The 16,213-nt window shown below is 38.5% G+C and overlaps 7 protein-coding genes across 13 annotated transcripts in view; all 7 read left to right on the top strand.

Moving 5' to 3' along the window:
* LOC104717453 (protein yippee-like At4g27740) lies at nt 1,404-2,186 on the top strand. The gene is made up of 2 exons (XM_010435020.2): nt 1,404-1,610; nt 1,768-2,186. The coding sequence occupies exons 1-2, from the start codon at nt 1,518-1,520 to the stop codon at nt 1,990-1,992; spliced, it is 318 nt and encodes a 105-aa protein (XP_010433322.1). The 5' UTR covers nt 1,404-1,517; the 3' UTR covers nt 1,993-2,186.
* LOC104717451 (protein yippee-like At4g27745) lies at nt 2,375-4,054 on the top strand. 4 transcript variants are annotated; one of them, XM_010435019.2, is made up of 4 exons: nt 2,375-2,556; nt 2,907-2,919; nt 3,025-3,178; nt 3,615-4,054. In XM_010435019.2, the coding sequence occupies exons 3-4, from the start codon at nt 3,086-3,088 to the stop codon at nt 3,840-3,842; spliced, it is 321 nt and encodes a 106-aa protein (XP_010433321.1). In that variant the 5' UTR covers nt 2,375-2,556; nt 2,907-2,919; nt 3,025-3,085; the 3' UTR covers nt 3,843-4,054. The 4 variants fall into 4 exon arrangements, with proteins under 4 accessions (XP_010433321.1, XP_010433318.1, XP_010433319.1 ...); XM_010435016.2 differs by having other exon boundaries at nt 2,885-2,919; XM_010435017.2 differs by having other exon boundaries at nt 2,876-2,919.
* On the top strand, nt 4,168-6,340 carry LOC104717450. 2 transcript variants are annotated; one of them, XM_010435014.2, is made up of 5 exons: nt 4,168-4,558; nt 4,708-4,913; nt 5,196-5,294; nt 5,550-5,623; nt 5,970-6,340. In XM_010435014.2, exons 1-5 carry the CDS (start codon nt 4,294-4,296, stop codon nt 6,193-6,195), a joined length of 870 nt encoding a protein of 289 aa, XP_010433316.1. In that variant the 5' UTR covers nt 4,168-4,293; the 3' UTR covers nt 6,196-6,340. The 2 variants fall into 2 exon arrangements, with proteins under 2 accessions (XP_010433316.1, XP_010433315.1); XM_010435013.2 differs by having other exon boundaries at nt 4,168-4,609.
* Nucleotides 6,813-9,748, top strand: LOC104717448 (retinol dehydrogenase 12-like). 3 transcript variants are annotated; one of them, XM_010435008.2, is made up of 7 exons: nt 6,813-7,162; nt 7,334-7,454; nt 7,727-7,844; nt 8,217-8,419; nt 8,752-8,853; nt 8,968-9,060; nt 9,162-9,748. In XM_010435008.2, exons 1-7 carry the CDS (start codon nt 6,939-6,941, stop codon nt 9,495-9,497), a joined length of 1,197 nt encoding a protein of 398 aa, XP_010433310.1. In that variant the 5' UTR covers nt 6,813-6,938; the 3' UTR covers nt 9,498-9,748. The 3 variants fall into 3 exon arrangements, with proteins under 3 accessions (XP_010433310.1, XP_010433313.1, XP_010433311.1); XM_010435011.2 differs by having other exon boundaries at nt 6,815-7,162; nt 8,217-8,341; XM_010435009.2 differs by having other exon boundaries at nt 6,817-7,162; nt 8,217-8,353.
* LOC104717449 (acyl-CoA-binding domain-containing protein 2-like) lies at nt 10,398-12,892 on the top strand. Its single transcript, XM_010435012.2, has 6 exons — nt 10,398-11,281; nt 11,542-11,644; nt 11,738-11,847; nt 12,166-12,257; nt 12,346-12,443; nt 12,522-12,892. The coding sequence occupies exons 1-6, from the start codon at nt 10,785-10,787 to the stop codon at nt 12,699-12,701; spliced, it is 1,080 nt and encodes a 359-aa protein (XP_010433314.1). The 5' UTR covers nt 10,398-10,784; the 3' UTR covers nt 12,702-12,892.
* Nucleotides 12,998-14,882, top strand: LOC104717444 (calumenin-B-like). Its single transcript, XM_010435004.1, has 5 exons — nt 12,998-13,623; nt 13,715-13,817; nt 13,909-13,974; nt 14,088-14,343; nt 14,597-14,882. Exons 1-5 carry the CDS (start codon nt 13,137-13,139, stop codon nt 14,687-14,689), a joined length of 1,005 nt encoding a protein of 334 aa, XP_010433306.1. The 5' UTR covers nt 12,998-13,136; the 3' UTR covers nt 14,690-14,882.
* LOC104717445 (flavone 3'-O-methyltransferase 1-like) overlaps nt 15,783-16,213 on the top strand; it is a 2,095-nt gene continuing 1,664 nt past the window's right edge. The window contains exon 1 of the mRNA XM_010435005.2: nt 15,783-16,195. Within this exon, the coding sequence (XP_010433307.1) occupies nt 15,783-16,195 (413 nt within the window). The remainder of the gene's footprint in view (nt 16,196-16,213) is intronic.

Here is a 16,213-nt window from a genome sequence, read left to right as displayed (position 1 = left end):
AGTACGTCGATAATTTGATAACAACTGTCGTTTTATGATATGTAGTAGGGGACACACAATGTGAATCTTATTAAGACTTTGAATAAATAAACTAAAAAAGGGATTTAATATTAAGTTGTCATTTATTACATTCAAAAAGAGATGTTTCATGCCGGTTTTGAAGACGATTGCGACTTGGGACAATGGACAAGTGCGATCTAGTCATTGCATACTCCTAAGTCCTAATCTGCTGACCAAACAATGACTCTGTACACGGAACACGGGTTAACTAAACAAAGTATATCACATCTAACATTTCAAACCAAACAAGCCAATAAATCTAACTTTATATATGTACCGATCAAAACATTATTTAATCAATAATCATTATAACTTTAAACCATAAAATCAACCTACGATACCGTACGTATGCGTAATTCACACAATCAATTTTATAATTGGTAACTTTTACATAATATGAATATGGTAAATGTTAATATGTGTGAATCACAAGAAGTAAATGTGCCTTTTTCGGCTTTTCAAAGGATGAATTTGAAAACGGGGCTACCCTCGTTATTTTATTTAATGTGTGACCACTGTTTAGCTGGAAATCACTAGGAGCCGGAGGCGACTTTAAACTTTAAAGTACGCTCCAAAATCTAAAGCTAAATACCAGACAAAAGACTTTCTATATTGTTTGTTTTTAATGTATTTTAAGAAATATCAGCATCGTTACGTTATTGAATTGTATACTTCTACTAACTTCTAAAAGAAGAGACAGTGAAAATGAAACTAGTAAGATTTGGAGCCAAAAGAGATATCTCGTCATTAATTAGATGAAGTACCGACCTAAAATTAATATACCACATCCTCCTTATATTCCACAAGTACAACTCATCTACAATTACACGGGAACGGGGTGGAATATATAATTTCAATATAAACGAACCAAACCATAAACCAAAAACCTTTATTGAGAAATTCACGTAACAGTACTTAAAAATTTAATTAGTGTTATGTAGTTCATGATCTGATGATTATACATATAAAAATAATCCTTCTTTAAAGCTTAATAACGTTTTTGTTTATGTTTATGACAACGTAATTGTACAGTGTATTTAAAATGGACCAAGTATCAGTGTGTCACAGTCCGTCACCGCTTAAACAAAGACCCCACGGGTGGGCATATCAATCAATATATCAAGTATCAATTTTATAGGGGCGAGTAGCTTCCATGAGAGTTGGTGAGACGATGAAAGGAGCAACGATCGAGCTTTCATCTATTTTCACGAGTGACTAAAATTAATATTCAATTGGGCCTATTATTTTATACACCCATAACTGGCCCAATAGTTCAATAGCACAAACATTGGCAATGTGGCGCATACCAACAAGGCAAATAATGCAAGTGTTGGGGGGTCAACGCACGATAAAATTCCACAAGAACTAAACGATAAGAAGAAATCATCTTCATTGTCGTCTCTCATCCAATCTTACAAACTCTCCTATTTTGCTTTCGATATCCATCGAATCGACCAATGGCAGAAAACAAAACTCTTCCTACCTATTTCTGCAGAAACTGCGAGAATCCATTAGCTCTCGGTGAAGATATCATCTCCAAAAAATTCGTGGTAACAACAAAATTTTTAAAGATTGTTTAGTTGTACCAACATTCATCTTTCATTTCTTATCCAGAAGTTTTTTTTCTATAGATAATAAATAACTCATAGTCTCCATCGGTAACAAATAACAAAGTGTTTTTTTTTTTTTTTAATATGGATATTATAGGGAGCTTCGGGACCAGCGTTTATGTTTTCGCACGCGATGAACGTGGTGGTTGGACCGAAGATTGGGAGGAAACTGATAACAGGATCGTACGTGGTGGCAGATGTGATGTGCAGTAAGTGTGGTGAACCGTTGGGTTGGAAGTATGTCGAGACCTTCGATCTTAGACAGAGGTACAAAGAAGGCATGTTTGTACTCGAGAAGCTCAAGTTGACCAAGAGATATTGAAACTATAGTCAAGAATCTCCTGGAGGATTAAGTTACAAAAAAAAATAAGTAAAGGAAACTTAAAGGAAATTTGTATGTATCTTTATATTCTTATTACCTTTTGTTGTATAAATTGTCATCAGTATATTACCGACAGGTGATTTCGAAAATTCAATACTATTTTAGTGGAACTTGGTCACGTGTTTGGTTGGATACTTGGATGGAAGTCTTTTTGTTCCATAGCGTTAAAGAAAAAATAAAATCAAATCCAAATCAAACCAAACCAAACCGAACCGAACAATATAAAAATCAAAAGATACATTGTTGGATTAACATAAACCGAACCGAACCGAACCGAAGACAAATTCCAATTTTTTCATCACCGTTGCTATTTTTTCTCAGTTTCCCGAGTCATAAAGCAAAAACCCAGAAAGAGAGAAGTCACACAAGACAGTCGCTGCACGGCATATGATCGATCAAATTAATAGAGAGTCTATTAAAGATCAAAACTTTTATCCAACTCCAACCTAACCCTCCACTCAATTCATCTTGCTTACTTGTTCGATCTCATCCGTTAAAACCCTAGTAAGATTAAGATCCTCTCTAAAATTTTCACATCAAGCTCAAAATCGAATCTTTCCTCTGATTTTTTTTTCCTCCATTTCCGTTTTTATAAAAACTGAATTGTGTATGCTACTGCGTAATTTCCTCTCCGGGAATATCTCATTTCGTTTCCCTTAACCTTAACCCTACCAGTATAGTATATTACTATTGTATATTTTATATTCGTTGGTCTCTTGTCTTGTCCCACTCTTATTTGTTTATTGAATTTTGAGGTAATATCTCTAATCTTGCACGCTAACATCTGCTTCACTGTTCTTATCCTCTTTTTTTTTTGGTTGAGACATTGAAGTTTGGAGCTTGCTGAATTGCAGATTTTAGAAAAAGGTTTCTCTTTTACTTAATTCTCTTGTCTTCAGAAGAACCCCTGATTTGTTGTTTCCATATGGGTTTTGGATTGTATTAATGGGTTTTTGTTTATTGGTGAAAAAGGTGAGAACTTGCTTGATTTGTTTTGGAGCAAATTGATCACGCCCTTAAAGTGTTTGATAAAATGGCTCACCCGATTGGTCCAAGACTGTATAGTTGCTGCAACTGCAGAAACCATGTAGGACTTCACGATGATATCATCTCTAAGGCTTTTCAGGTGATTGATTCAGCTTCATCATCTCTTTTCTTTTCCTTGTGTTATATCATGTGATAGATGTAGAGAATAAAGTGGAGAATCACACTTTAGACTTAGCTGGAGATGAGAATTACCCTGTTTTTCATATTTTGGGAAACCGCTTGAGTTTATTTGTCTTTCCTACTCAACGATCCATGCTACTGGTCAAGAATCAATTGGTGATAGAATCAAATCAAAACTTGAAAATTGATCCTTGGAACAAAACATAAGACTCTTCAAAGTAGTAGCCTTTTGAATCAGATTGTTATAAACAACAAGACTAGTGTTTCTTTGAATATGACTTGTTGTTGACTTGTTGGTTAAGAATCAATTCAAAAGCTTTTGTTGGCACTCCCAGCATTTGTGTTTCTTGATCGTGAATACCAAGTTCTTCTTAATCACTGTCTTGCATTACCAGGGAAGAACTGGGCGAGCCTTCCTCTTCTCCCACGCTATGAACATTGTAGTAGGGGCTAAAGAGGACCGGCATCTTCTAACGGGTCTCCACACCGTGGCTGATATATCTTGTGCTGACTGTAATGAACCATTGGGTTGGAAGTACGAGCGAGCATATGAGACCTCACAAAAGTACAAGGAAGGCAAGTTCATATTCGAAAAGGCTAAGATTGTCAAGGAAGATTGGTAACTGAGGGGAACATGTTTGAATTCATTATTGGACTGGCTCAAAAACTGTACATAGATAAACGTTAGCCTTGTCAATTCCGATCTTGAGGGATTTCACTAGTCATCAATCAGCCATTTTTCCAGTTCTTCATTGCCGTAATAATTATGTATCTCTTGTGTTCAAACTTTTGGATTTGTGCGTCTCTGTCAATAAAGATGTTAATAGTTTCTCTTGTGTTTTAGCTCGGTACTCTCCTTTGTAAGTGTAATATGGAAAATCTTAAAGACTTTATCATTGAATTGCTTGAAAGAGAACCATGAGGAGAAAAGAAAGCGTGCCGTTTCTCTCATCAGATACAACGTGCTGCTGCTTTACGTTTGTCAGAGCCAAGTGGTTGTCGTTTTTGGCGCAAGGCCAACAAAATTGATTTACCAGGAGGAGAGAGAGAGAGGAGGAGAGGAGAGGAGAGAGAATGTATCTGAAGAAGCCGATATGGAGCGATGGCGTATCAGCGGCGACGCCGGAGAATCCGTCCGGATCGGAGACGGGTGAGGAATCAGACGCGGCGGCGATGGTAGTTGAAGAGCTGGTGACTTCTCTAAACACACAGAGACTTTACAGGGAGCTGACACTATCCCTCCGAACCGGGTTACGCGACGCTTGCGCTGAATTCTCCTTCCTTCGAATCCGTGGCCTTCGATCTCTTCTCAAAACTCTCCGAACTGTCGCCGATTCAGATTCCATCATTCGCCTCTTCTCTCATACCCAAACCATTTCCGATCTCCAACGTCTGGATAATTTTTAAATTTCTCTCATTGTCATTTCCCAAATCGATGCTGTTGTAATGTGTGTTTCTGATGATGGAGGTTTCGTGATGCTTTCGCAGTGGTTCCAGTGCTTTTCAGACATTCGTTGAAAGAAACTGAGGATGATAGAGTGACGAGCTTGGATCATATATTCAGCGTGGAGCCGATGAAGATAACGAGTCCTTCTACGGATGCTGAGGTTGCTGTTGCACTTAGGGTTCTCGAAGGTTGTTGCCTTCTTCATCCTCAGAGTACTGTTCTGGCTCATAAGCACGGTGCAGTCCGCGTAAGACTCTCATTTGTTACTTATTACTAGTATTGTGGAACATGTGATGATGATCATTGGTGATATGCCATTGCCTGACCAATTGACCATATATGCATACAGAAACTAAAATCCTGCATTTTATGTTGTAGAATGATTATTTGTCACACTGATTAGGCGTAAAGGGCGAGTCTTTGTGATCATTTATCACTCTTTTCATGATTTAGATCAGATTTGAAGCAGTGGGAAGTTTCTTGGTTGTCCGGGCTGTTAATGTGATTGAGATGCTGATAAATGTTTCAGGTAATGATGAATGTATTATCAACACGAGGAGTACTGGAGCAAGGGGCCTGCTTGGATGCCTTAATCTCAGTATTGCTGGATTCCTCAGCAAATCAGGTGGTAAGTATTCAGCTTCTCTCTTTTTTAGTAACTAATTTTTGGTAACTGGAAACGAAATAAAAAGCTGGTTCTTTGTGATTCTTCTGTCACTGGTAGAACTCGGCTTTTCTCTTATCAAGTTTTGAGTCTCAGGCAGAATGGCAGATACACAATTGAAACCTGTAATTAAGCCTTCTAAGAATATCAACGGAACAAACTGGCACTTGCATTTTATTCGAACGTTTCTCATTTCTCCTTTCTTGATTTTGGTACCAGGATTTTGGAGCCTGCAATGGCATTGAGGAGGTTGCCATGCTCATGCGAGACAAACAAGCTGATGAAAACCTCAGGTGAATTAACAAGTTTTTGTTTTCATTTTTTTTCCATAGCCTTGTGTTTTGTAGGTTGTGGCAATTTGCATTAGGCTACATTGCAGTATTTACACTACAAATTGCTGTCAACTAGGATTTTTTTCTTTCTGTAGTCTCTTCTGATTTAATCCTTTCAGTAAGATTTCAGATCGATTTTCTTGTCAAATTCTTAGAATAGCCTGTGCATTGTCAAGTAAAACCTTCTCATCTCATGCATCTTATAGAGTTCCAACTCTAATATCATTAATCATACATCAATGGTATCATCCATTACCGATGGTCATGGTCGAGCTTTTGGTCATGTTTAGTTCTTACTGATTCGCAGATTAAGATGCGGAGAGTTCTTACTACTGTTAGTTGGACATGTGAATGGGAAGGATCGTTCCCCCATTGCGAGTGTAAATGAAGACATCAGGCGCCTTTTGGGTGAAAAATCCGCTTCTTTGATATGGGCGGCAAGTCAATTCGGTTCAACAGGAGATCCTGAACAAAGAATCACTGCTCTTCACATCCAAGCTGGTAGAGTGCTCGAGTCTCTTGACTTGTACTAACTGTCAAACTACCTCTGATTTTTAATTTTTTTACATACACGAAGTTGCTATTATGTGTAACACACTGTCCAAAATGAAAATATAGTTGTTCTTCTGCAAAATATCTTGTAAGCACTCTAGTTCTTTAATGACGTTCCCACTCGAATTGCCAAGGCCTTTAGGGGATCTTGATCAGGTTTATCAATCATAATCATTCAACATAAAAACAAGAATGGCTTCAGTTTACGACAAGACGGGTTGTCATAAGACAATTTCCAAAAAAAAGTCTCCATTTGAGGATTTATTTCGTCTCTCTTCTTGAATGCATTCAAACGACTCAACAGTCGTTTCCTCCTCCTTCTCCTGTACTGTATTAGGAGCAACTGTATTCACTTGTCATGTTTCCCTTCATCTCCATCCAGTTCCCTTTTCATAGCGATGCATCATATATTCTCTTTTAACTATTTGTAATCGATCATAGCATCCACTGATGTCTTCAGCAAAATCATGTTATGAAACACTACAATGCGTAATCAATCGTTGACCCATGAGGCCATGAGTCCGTGACCATTGACCAGTTAGATGATATAAATGGAAAAAAAAAACTATTTGTGGGTCTCAAAAATCTCGCCGGCCCATATTTGTTGTCCCAGGAGTTGAGGTGTTGTTTAAACGAAGCCATAGAGATTTTGACAAAATACACTTTTTGTCTTTTCCTGCTGTGCGAGACGTCATAGATCTAACTCCAGAAGAAGAAGAAGAAGATGAGTGACGAAACGGCGTCGTCTCCGTCTCTATCTCCGGCGAAGAAGAAGCAGAGTTTGGGATGGATGGAGTGGATGAGAGGATGGAGCAGTGTTTTCGGGGAGATTCTCTTCCAGAGGATTACGGCTTCTCATTTGGAGAACCCTCTACCTCTTCCTTCCGTCAACGACCTCACTTGCGTTGTCACTGGCTCCACCAGCGGCATTGGTCGCGAGACCGCTAGGTTTTTTTTCTCTTCCCCCCGACTTAGTGTTCAGATTCACTACCAATTGAGTTTGATTTCGTGTGTTTTGGGGCTTGCTGATAACCACGACGAAGTTTGCTTTTGTTTTGGGACTTGAATTGATGGAAACTTTCCTAAGCTTGTTTAGCTATTTTGCTTATCTGTTCGCAGGCAGCTTGCTGAAGCTGGTGCTCATGTTGTGATGGCCGTGAGGAACACAAAGGCAGCTCAGGAGCTGATACAACAATGGCAGAACGAGTGGTCTGGTAAAGGTCTACCACTTAATATCGAGGTAACCTCATAATCTGTTCTTATTTTGGTGATTTACTTGTTGCAGTTTCTGTGGCTAATAATGTGTAATGTTGGGACTGAAAATAGTGAAGAATGTGTATTGACTGTCATATGTAAAGCATTTTAGTACAATATAAACTTCAAACAATATGTGTTTCTAGTTAGTAGACTGTGGCTAAGCCAATTTCTTGTATATTAGTTAGAGACTTTAAGTATTGGTCTATAACACTTTGGATAAGGCTGATGATGATACCCTGTTTGATTTTTGTAAAGGCAATGGAAGTTGATCTTCTATCACTAGATTCTGTCGTGAGATTTGCCGATGCTTGGAACGCCCGGTTAGGACCTTTGCATGTTCTGATTAACAATGCCGGCGTGTTTGCTATGGGAGGTTGGTTTAACTGCCCGTTTAGCTATAAAGCATTGAGTTTTCCTTCTGTTGTTCCTGTATCTAATTTCATCTTCGCGTTTTTATGCTAAGCAAATCTCAGTGTAATACTTATGCACCATTCATCATATTCGATAGTCCAACTTGATGGACCCAATTAATGAGAACTAGCATGTCTAGCATTGATTGAAAAACCTAGAGTCGTAGGACTTAAAAGTAAGACATTATTTATAGCAAGTCTTCTATTATTTACAGCTTATGGAACTGTCCGATGGGCTTCTTTTTGAGATGAATGGTCGTCAGATGGCTACATTTTCTACCGTATATTTTGAGGAAAGAAACCAACTAAAATGCTAAGCTCTCTTATTTGTGCAGAGGCGCAAAAATTCTCAGAGGATGGATACGAGCAACACATGCAAGTGAATCATTTAGCTCCAGCCCTACTTTCAGTGCTTCTTTTGCCGTCTCTGATCCGAGGCTCTCCTAGCCGAATCATCAATGTGAATTCCGTTGTAAGTTTTATCATCACTGACACTGCTGGCTCTAAGTCTCTGTTCTCTACTTTTCTGTTCTCGTTGGTATGAGTAATATGCTGTAAAGGTTTGATTTGGTTGTATCCTGTTCTTGTCAATTGATTGTAGAATATATAGATGAGCAACATAGTTCTCTCAAAATATTATATCAACAGAGTCTTGGTATAGAGGAACGAAACAAACCCAAGCTTGTTGATAGTTTCGACCCAAATTATACTACCATGACCGAATTCTACCACCTGCAATACGTCATTAGTCAGTTCAGTGAAACTATGTGGCATTGCTGTTTGTATGAAAACTGGAACAGTTTACATTTGTTGTCGTTGGGTATTTTCTTTTCGATTCAAGTTAATGAGTTGTGGGGTTTGCTTTTGTAGATGCATTGTGTCGGTTTTGTTGACCCGGATGACATGAATGTTGTCTCTGGTAGACGTAAGTACTCAAGCCTTATAGGATACTCAAGCAGCAAGCTTGCCCAGGTGAGCTTACAGTAATGGTATTTAAATTTTTCCTTCTTCAGCAGTTATGTATTTCTGAAATAGCTTATTTTGAGAAACTGGTGAGCTAAGTCTCTGGTTCCCTTCATCTTCCAGATTATGTTTAGTAGCATTCTATTCAAAAAGCTCCCTCTGGAAACAGGAGTTAGCGTCGTTTGTCTATCTCCCGGTGTTGTCCTAACAAATGTTGTGAGTATAAGCTTCACTCCATTAAGTTACAAATGCAGGATTACTCTGTTTTGTCAGAATTTCATTACATAAAATTGCCGATTTGTTTACAAATTTTGTAGGCCAGGGATCTACCCAGGTTTCTTCAAGCTCTGTACGCCATCATACCATATTTCATATTTTCACCCCAAGAAGGTTGTAGAAGTTCTCTATTCTCGGCTACAGACCCTCAGATTCCAGAGTACTGGGAAACACTAAAAACAGATGATTGGCCTGTTTGTCCGTTCATCTCTCAAGATTGCCGCCCTGCAAATCCCTCCGAAGAAGCACACAACACAGAAACTGCACACAGAGTGTGGGAAAAGACGTTAGAGCTGGTGGGTCTTCCTCTCGATGCAGTTGAGAAGCTCATAGAAGGGGAAAACATCCACCGCCGTTATGGAGAACAACACGAATAGTCTTTCAAACAATTCCACAGGTTAAAGTGAGCCCTTACAGATCAAAAGGGTAAGTAATTGAGAAAAATACCTTTTTTTGTGTTGATTTACTATACAATGGGGAATGAATCCCCCAGGGATGTGGTTTGGTTGAGAATGTTTGATTGTTGGATAAAAGTCAAGCTTTTAGCTACCATTCCATGGCTTTACTTACAAGTCTTGTTCAAGTGTTTGGTTAAGTGTGTCTTGAGTTATTAAGATATTAAGTAGTATGGTAGCCTGGGTTGGTGGGTAGTTTCTTGTTTGAGTAGAGGGTATATCCGTAAATTTCTCTATAGTTTGTGCAGTCACGTTGCTTATATATATATATATATATATATGAATAGAGTCATCTCTCTTACACTCATCTCATGGACAAAAGTCACAAAAAGTGATAAAATCTCCTTCCACTTCCTAATGTTTCTTGCTTAAATGAGTATTCCATGTAAATGATTCACTCATCTCAAATGGGTGGGTTGGTTTGGGTTTCTTCTACATGAGATGCTCATTTGAGCAAGCAATGTTGGGAAGTGGAACAATTAAATAGTATCATGTATGACTTTTTTTTTCTTTTTTGTTTGCTTTTGTTATAAAACTTTGAGAAGAAACAAAAAAAAAAGTTGGATTTCATTGTCACGCCCACTTCACGTGAATCTAATGCGTTCAAGTTTGTGGTCTACCTTATTTTTTTTTTTGCTTATGGATACATATCAATTTACGTGTCGTATGATTCAAGCCCTTTAATCATCCCCACACCATGCACGTCTTCTAGATGTATTTTCTTCCACGATCCCACCGCAAAGTTTAACCATTGTTGTAAATTAAAATTCAATTTCTTACGTGTTATTGTGGAATATTATTTGTTGGTTAGAGAGGAGAAAAAAATTTAAGGGTACAACAACACGTTCACTTCTTCCTCAATTAGACTCATATGTGATCTGTCGTCACTCCTCGCCAAGTTTTTTTTTTTTTTTTTTTGGGTTGTGTCGTCGTCGTCTTTAAACTTCATTCAATTCAATAAAAAGTCTTAACGCCCCACAACGAAAAAGCAACTTCTCTTTTTTTTTTTGGTGACTAAATCGGTGAAAAAAAACAACAACACAAGCTAGCTTGTTCCTTTTTTTGTCTCTCCAGATCCCTAGGGTTCCCTTCTCTCTTCTTCGTCCTCCTGGTGACTCTGTTTTGAATTTTTTCTAGGGTTTTTTTTTTTTTAACTGTCGGCGCTAGTTTTCGTTTTTCTGAGAAATTTGATTTCGGTTTTCGGAAGTAATGGGTGATTGGGCTCAACTTGCTCAGTCTGTGATCTTAGGTTTGATCTTCTCATACCTTCTGGCTAAGCTGATCTCGATCGTAGTCACGTTTAAAGAAGACAATCTCTCGCTTACTCGTCACCCAGAGGAGCCTCAGTTGGAGTCTAAACCGGAAGGGGTTGACTCGCGAGGTCTCGAATTATCTAGCGGCGGCGGCGGCGGAGGTGGTGAGGCGGATTCGATTGTGGCGGAGCAGGGTAGCTCTAGAAGTGATAGCGTCGCTGGTGACGATAGCGAGGAAGAAGATGATGATTGGGAAGGCGTCGAGAGCACGGAACTCGATGAGGCTTTCAGCGCCGCCACTCTTTTCGTCACTACCGCCGCTTCGGATCGGCTTTCGCAGAAGGTACCTAGCGATGTGCAGCAGCAGCTTTACGGATTGTATAAAATTGCTACTGAAGGGCCCTGCACTGCTCCTCAGCCTTCAGCTCTCAAGATGACTGCTCGTGCCAAGTGGTATCTCTCTCTCTCTCTCTCTGCTTTGTGCCATTAGCTTCTATATTTGTTTCTGGGTTTTTGTTCTACTGTTTTTGAGAATGATTTAAGTCAGAAAGTTGAGGTTTTTATGGTTTTTCGTGCATGAGGACTTGTATTGGGTGTATCATGTTATCACCTAGCTAGCTTTTTGCCTTATGGTACTACAGATGATGTGGTTTCGTTGCTTTAACTATTGACTGTTCATGGTTCTATTGATTGATGATCTTCTTCTTTATCAGGCAAACATGGCAGAAACTGGGTGCTATGCCTCCTGAAGAAGCGATGGAGAAGTATATTGAGATTGTCACTCAGCTTTACCCAACTTGGTTAGACGGTGGCGTGGTAGAAATCTTATTTTCCCTCTTATTTATTTTCATTTTTTTGCTTCTTTTTTTTTAACCCTCTGGACCTGTTCATGTGGATCTTCTCTAACAGAAAGCTGACAGTGGGGGTGGGGATGATGCAGCCTCCAATTCAAGAGGAACCATGGGGCCAGGGCCAGTTTTTAGCTCATTGGTTTATGACGAGGAATCTGAAAATGAGTTGTAAGGTTCTCTTCTTGTGTTATTCTGTGTTTTACTTCTTTTGCCTTGAGTTCTCTGTTTGGTTGCTGATTGTCTAGATAAGATATATATATATATATATATATATATATATATATATATCGTAATTTTCACCTATGGAAAATCAAAGATTCATAAACTCAGGTTATTATGTATCATTATTGTTTCATGCTAGCTGCAACAATGTTTTGTTGGTGGAATGGCTACAATTGTCTCATGGCAACAATGTTTTGGAACTCTGAATGGAACACTAATCCTCTGCTCACTAATTCTTGCATCTTCAATTGTTTTATCTCTCAGGAAGATTGATGCTATCCACGCTTTTGCTAGAGAAGGAGAAGTTGATAATTTGCTGAAAAGCATTGAAAGCGGCATTCCAGTAAATGCGAAGGGTTAGTAGTTCTCTGTTTGTTAATTCTGTTTCTTGAAAGTTTATTCTCGTGATGTTGGATTTGCTCTCTAATTTTCCGTGAACTGCAGACAGTGAAGGTCGCACACCGTTGCACTGGGCTATAGACCGTGGCCACTTCAACATCGCCAAAGTTCTTGTCGATAAGAACGCCGATGTGAATGCTAAGGTAAAGAAAGAGAAATTCCTACTCGAGCAACAAGTACCAACTTCTATATTCATGTGTTTTGGTTATTGTGTTGAACAGGACAATGAAGGCCAAACCCCTTTGCATTATGCTGTTGTATGCGACAGAGAAGCCATCGCTGAGTTTCTGGTGAAGAAGAAAGCTAATACAGCTGCTAAAGATGATGACGGAAACTCTCCGCTCGATCTCTGTGAATCAGACTGGCCCTGGATCCGAGATACTGCAAAACAGACAGACTAAACAAATACTAACCACGTCTTCTCTAATTCTGCAATGTATATGATCAAGTGACTTAGTAAGAAGGCTTTTCTTTGCGTTTAACTGTTCTCTCATCCCTACCATATCGTTCCAACACAAAAATCACTTGGATGTTTGGAAGTCTTGTTCTTTAATTTCTTCTTCTTTTGCAATAATCTTTTGTTCCTTCAGGCTTTGTAACATCGTAACCGGTTTTATTGGTTTGCTATATATACACATATATAGAGAGAGGGAGACTCATTGGATTCTCAACAAAGGAATAACCGAATTTGGCGGCTAAAAAACGGTTGATAGAACATAAATTAATGAGTTTATCGGTTACCTCAATAAAGCCAAAAAAGAAGAAAAAAAAACTTAGCAATCTTCGTTGCCCTTTCAATTTTTTCTCCATAGAACCCCACCTTTGGCTACCGGAAAATGGCCAAGGTGGTGGTTTACGTCCTACTAACCGTCGCCTTCATCTTCCTCATACTCTTTGCTCCGAGAAAACAAAACCAGACTGAATCTATTGAGGGTCTTATAAGCAGTCGCATTGGGCGCAGGCTTGAACTGCCTGTGTTTGACCCTCTGGTAACCAGGATAGAGAGGTTGTCCCATGAGAAAGAAGCTGGTACAAATACCGTTGAGGCTGCGAAGGAGGACAAAGATGATACGTTTGCAGAGTATTTTGTACAAGAAAGGAGGCTTAACACGACAATGAGGATCAAATTCTTGTTTCCTCTGCTTGACGCATCACCAAGAGATGGGTTTGTGAGCTTGAAAGAGCTTCAGACATGGATGATGCAGCAGACCGAGGACAACATGGGTTACAGAACCGCCAACGAGCTCGAGCTACAAGATAAGGACAAGGATGGTGTCATAACTTTTGAAGAGTACCTGCCTCAATTCTCTAAGCAAGACATTGGTAATTGATTATATTAACTTTTGCGTATTTGATATTTTTTTCAAGATCTTTCTTGTTCATTATGCAATGAACCATGATGAAACGAATACAGAGAGAAACGAGAAGGGTCACGGTGAAGCTGGTTGGTGGATGGAGAAATTCAAGAATTCCGATTTTGACCATAATGGCTCTCTCGACATTGAAGAGTTCAACAAGTAAATTCATTTAATACAGTAGTTCGAAAAAAAACTCTTTTCATATATATAAATATTTCAGAAATAATAATATAAATCAATTTACATGCAGTTTCTTGCACCCTGAAGACAGCAGAAACGGAGATATTCAAAGATGGGTTCTAAAGGAGCGAATGACGTAAGCATTTCGTGATATAAATGGTCGTTTATAACTAAGATGATGAATGTAGGAATAATTAAGTAGAAAAGACGTCGTACGTACGTGTTGTTTGATATAAAAAAAAAATATAGGGGCATGGACACGAACGGTGATGGGAAGCTAGAGTACAAAGAGTTTGTAGAGAACGCATACAAAATGTACAAAGAGTTCGCAAAGTTCGAGAAGGAGGAGGATGAAAGTGTGCCAACGCCTCAGCTTCTGTTCGCAGAGCTGGACAGAGACAAAGACAGGTTTCTCGTGGCCGATGAGCTTCGGCCCATTTTGCATTATCTTCAACCTGGTGAGATGAGTTACGCCAAATACTACTCTACTTTCCTTTGTCACGAGGTCAGTCTCTCTGACTCTCTCTCTCTCTCTCAACGTATATCTTTATCTTAACCTTTCTTTCTCATAATTAACTTTGAGAAAAACTTTAATCTTGTATGTATATGTTATTGTCTAATCCGATTTTACGAACATTAATTGGTAAAAAAAAAAAAAAAACAATGTTGATGTGAAATTAACTATATATGTCTAAGTAGATGTGTATATTAATCCTATATATTAACGTCCAATAATTTCTTCTATTTTAATTTTGTAGGCGGATGAGGATAAAGATGGTAAACTATCACTCGAAGAGATGTTGCACCACGAATTGGACGACGAAGACTATTTTGATCATGATGAACTCTAGCTAATTTTTTTTTTTGTGTGTTTTCCTTCAATTTTTAATCCCATTTTTTTGCCGTTTAATTTACTTCTTAATTCATCTTGTCTAGATTGGTTGTCTTAAGGCTACGAGATTACGGGCATAAGCTCCACCATGGTTACGTTGATAAATAACTTTTGAAGAGTGCACATTGCACATTGTTCGACATGACTTTTGATAGAGCTAGTCTTGTTTTTAACTATTGTATATATTTTATTAATCAATTTGCGTTTGCATATAATGGGATAGAGCTAGCTAACATACTTTTTTCAGTAACAATAGTTCTAAATCGCACTCATAGAGGTCTTTGGGGTGTATAACCAAAAAGAGAAGATGTGTTAGACCGTCTAACTTAGACGATATAACTAAGCATTTTCTTGGACCTTTGGGGAATATAAGAGTATGGATAGTAGAATTTGACTTTAAAACAAAATCAGTGTTACTTAAAAAAAAATATATGTATATCTAATTTCACGGTTACTCGTTTTTTAATTTATTTCGGGTTTGATTCAATCTTGAAATTCTTCAAAAAAATGATTTATATACAATAAGCAAAATGTCTATAAATTAAGAGCGTTGCTGTTTTTTTTTTTATTGAATAATATCAATTTAAGTGTTTAAACTTGATAATATCTCTAACATATTGATTTTACATGGATCAAATTATTAAATCTCATATCTTTTTTTAAATTATATTATTTTGCATGGGATGTTAAGACATATTTCACGGAGATATTTATAAATAAATATATGCCCAAAAAAATGTAGTAGCTCAAAGTTTGAAACCACACCAACTGTGGCATAAGCTATGCGTTTCTTTCCTATTAATTTTGGTCATCGACGACATTTAACGTCCCACCCACCCACATCTGTTCACTTTTGAAACGTCAGGGACTCAGGGTGGGTAATTCCGTATATGCAACTATAAAAAAATGTAAGCTATATAATCTAATAATAGGGCACCAATTTTAATATATAGTATCTTTTTAGTATAAATATAACTCATCACATCACCTCACTCTCGAAACAGACACCAAAGCCGTTTAAAAAGGTGGGAAAGAAACAAAACAGAGTCATAATGGGATCTTTGGCTGAGACACAGCTCACTCCAGCAAAAATCTCCGACGAAGAGGCCAACCTCTTTGCTATGCAGCTCGCCGGTGCCACCGTGCTTCCGATGGTTCTAACATCGGCGTTAGAGCTTGACCTGCTCGAGATCATATCCAAGAATGGCGGTCAACTGTCCCCCTCCGAGATAGCTTCCCATCTTCCGACCACGAACCCTGATGCTCCAGTCATGGTCGACCGGATCCTCCGGTTGCTTGCGGCTTACTCTATCTTGACCTGCTCTGTTCGTAAGCTTATTGATGGCGGTGTGGAGCGTCTGTATGGACTGGAACCAGTCTGTAAGTACCTGACTAAGAACGAACGCGGAGCCTCACTTGCTGCACTCTGTCATTTGAACAGAGACAAAGTCTTTATGGAGAGCTGGTAAATTGTTCTAACCTT

This window comes from Camelina sativa, chromosome 10, assembly GCF_000633955.1.
Source record: "Camelina sativa cultivar DH55 chromosome 10, Cs, whole genome shotgun sequence".
In the NCBI taxonomy this organism is placed as follows: Eukaryota; Viridiplantae; Streptophyta; class Magnoliopsida; order Brassicales; family Brassicaceae; genus Camelina; species Camelina sativa.
Note: the sequence above shows the minus strand (reverse complement) of the source record. Positions and strands in the feature narration are given on the sequence as shown.

Excerpts from the sequence above, each read along its gene's own strand:
- LOC104717450 (XM_010435013.2), top strand. The coding sequence starts at position 4,294 with ATGTATCTGAAGAAGCCGATATGGAGCGATGGCGTATCAGCGGCGACG. Across the intron at positions 4,914-5,195 it reads ATAAGCACGGTGCAGTCCGC|GTAATGATGAATGTATTATC; the intron begins GTAAGACTCTCA and ends TAAATGTTTCAG. Across the intron at positions 5,624-5,969 it reads CAAGCTGATGAAAACCTCAG|ATTAAGATGCGGAGAGTTCT; the intron begins GTGAATTAACAA and ends ACTGATTCGCAG.
- LOC104717444 (XM_010435004.1), top strand. The coding sequence starts at position 13,137 with ATGGCCAAGGTGGTGGTTTACGTCCTACTAACCGTCGCCTTCATCTTC. Across the intron at positions 13,975-14,087 it reads GTTCTAAAGGAGCGAATGAC|GGGCATGGACACGAACGGTG; the intron begins GTAAGCATTTCG and ends AAAAAAATATAG. Across the intron at positions 14,344-14,596 it reads CTACTTTCCTTTGTCACGAG|GCGGATGAGGATAAAGATGG; the intron begins GTCAGTCTCTCT and ends TTAATTTTGTAG.
- LOC104717453 (XM_010435020.2), top strand. The coding sequence starts at position 1,518 with ATGGCAGAAAACAAAACTCTTCCTACCTATTTCTGCAGAAACTGCGAG. Across the intron at positions 1,611-1,767 it reads TCATCTCCAAAAAATTCGTG|GGAGCTTCGGGACCAGCGTT; the intron begins GTAACAACAAAA and ends TGGATATTATAG.
- LOC104717449 (XM_010435012.2), top strand. The coding sequence starts at position 10,785 with ATGGGTGATTGGGCTCAACTTGCTCAGTCTGTGATCTTAGGTTTGATC. Across the intron at positions 12,258-12,345 it reads CATTCCAGTAAATGCGAAGG|ACAGTGAAGGTCGCACACCG; the intron begins GTTAGTAGTTCT and ends CGTGAACTGCAG. Across the intron at positions 12,444-12,521 it reads ACGCCGATGTGAATGCTAAG|GACAATGAAGGCCAAACCCC; the intron begins GTAAAGAAAGAG and ends TGTGTTGAACAG.
- LOC104717451 (XM_010435019.2), top strand. The coding sequence starts at position 3,086 with ATGGCTCACCCGATTGGTCCAAGACTGTATAGTTGCTGCAACTGCAGA. Across the intron at positions 3,179-3,614 it reads TCATCTCTAAGGCTTTTCAG|GGAAGAACTGGGCGAGCCTT; the intron begins GTGATTGATTCA and ends TTGCATTACCAG.
- LOC104717448 (XM_010435008.2), top strand. The coding sequence starts at position 6,939 with ATGAGTGACGAAACGGCGTCGTCTCCGTCTCTATCTCCGGCGAAGAAG. Across the intron at positions 7,163-7,333 it reads ATTGGTCGCGAGACCGCTAG|GCAGCTTGCTGAAGCTGGTG; the intron begins GTTTTTTTTCTC and ends ATCTGTTCGCAG. Across the intron at positions 7,455-7,726 it reads GTCTACCACTTAATATCGAG|GCAATGGAAGTTGATCTTCT; the intron begins GTAACCTCATAA and ends ATTTTTGTAAAG.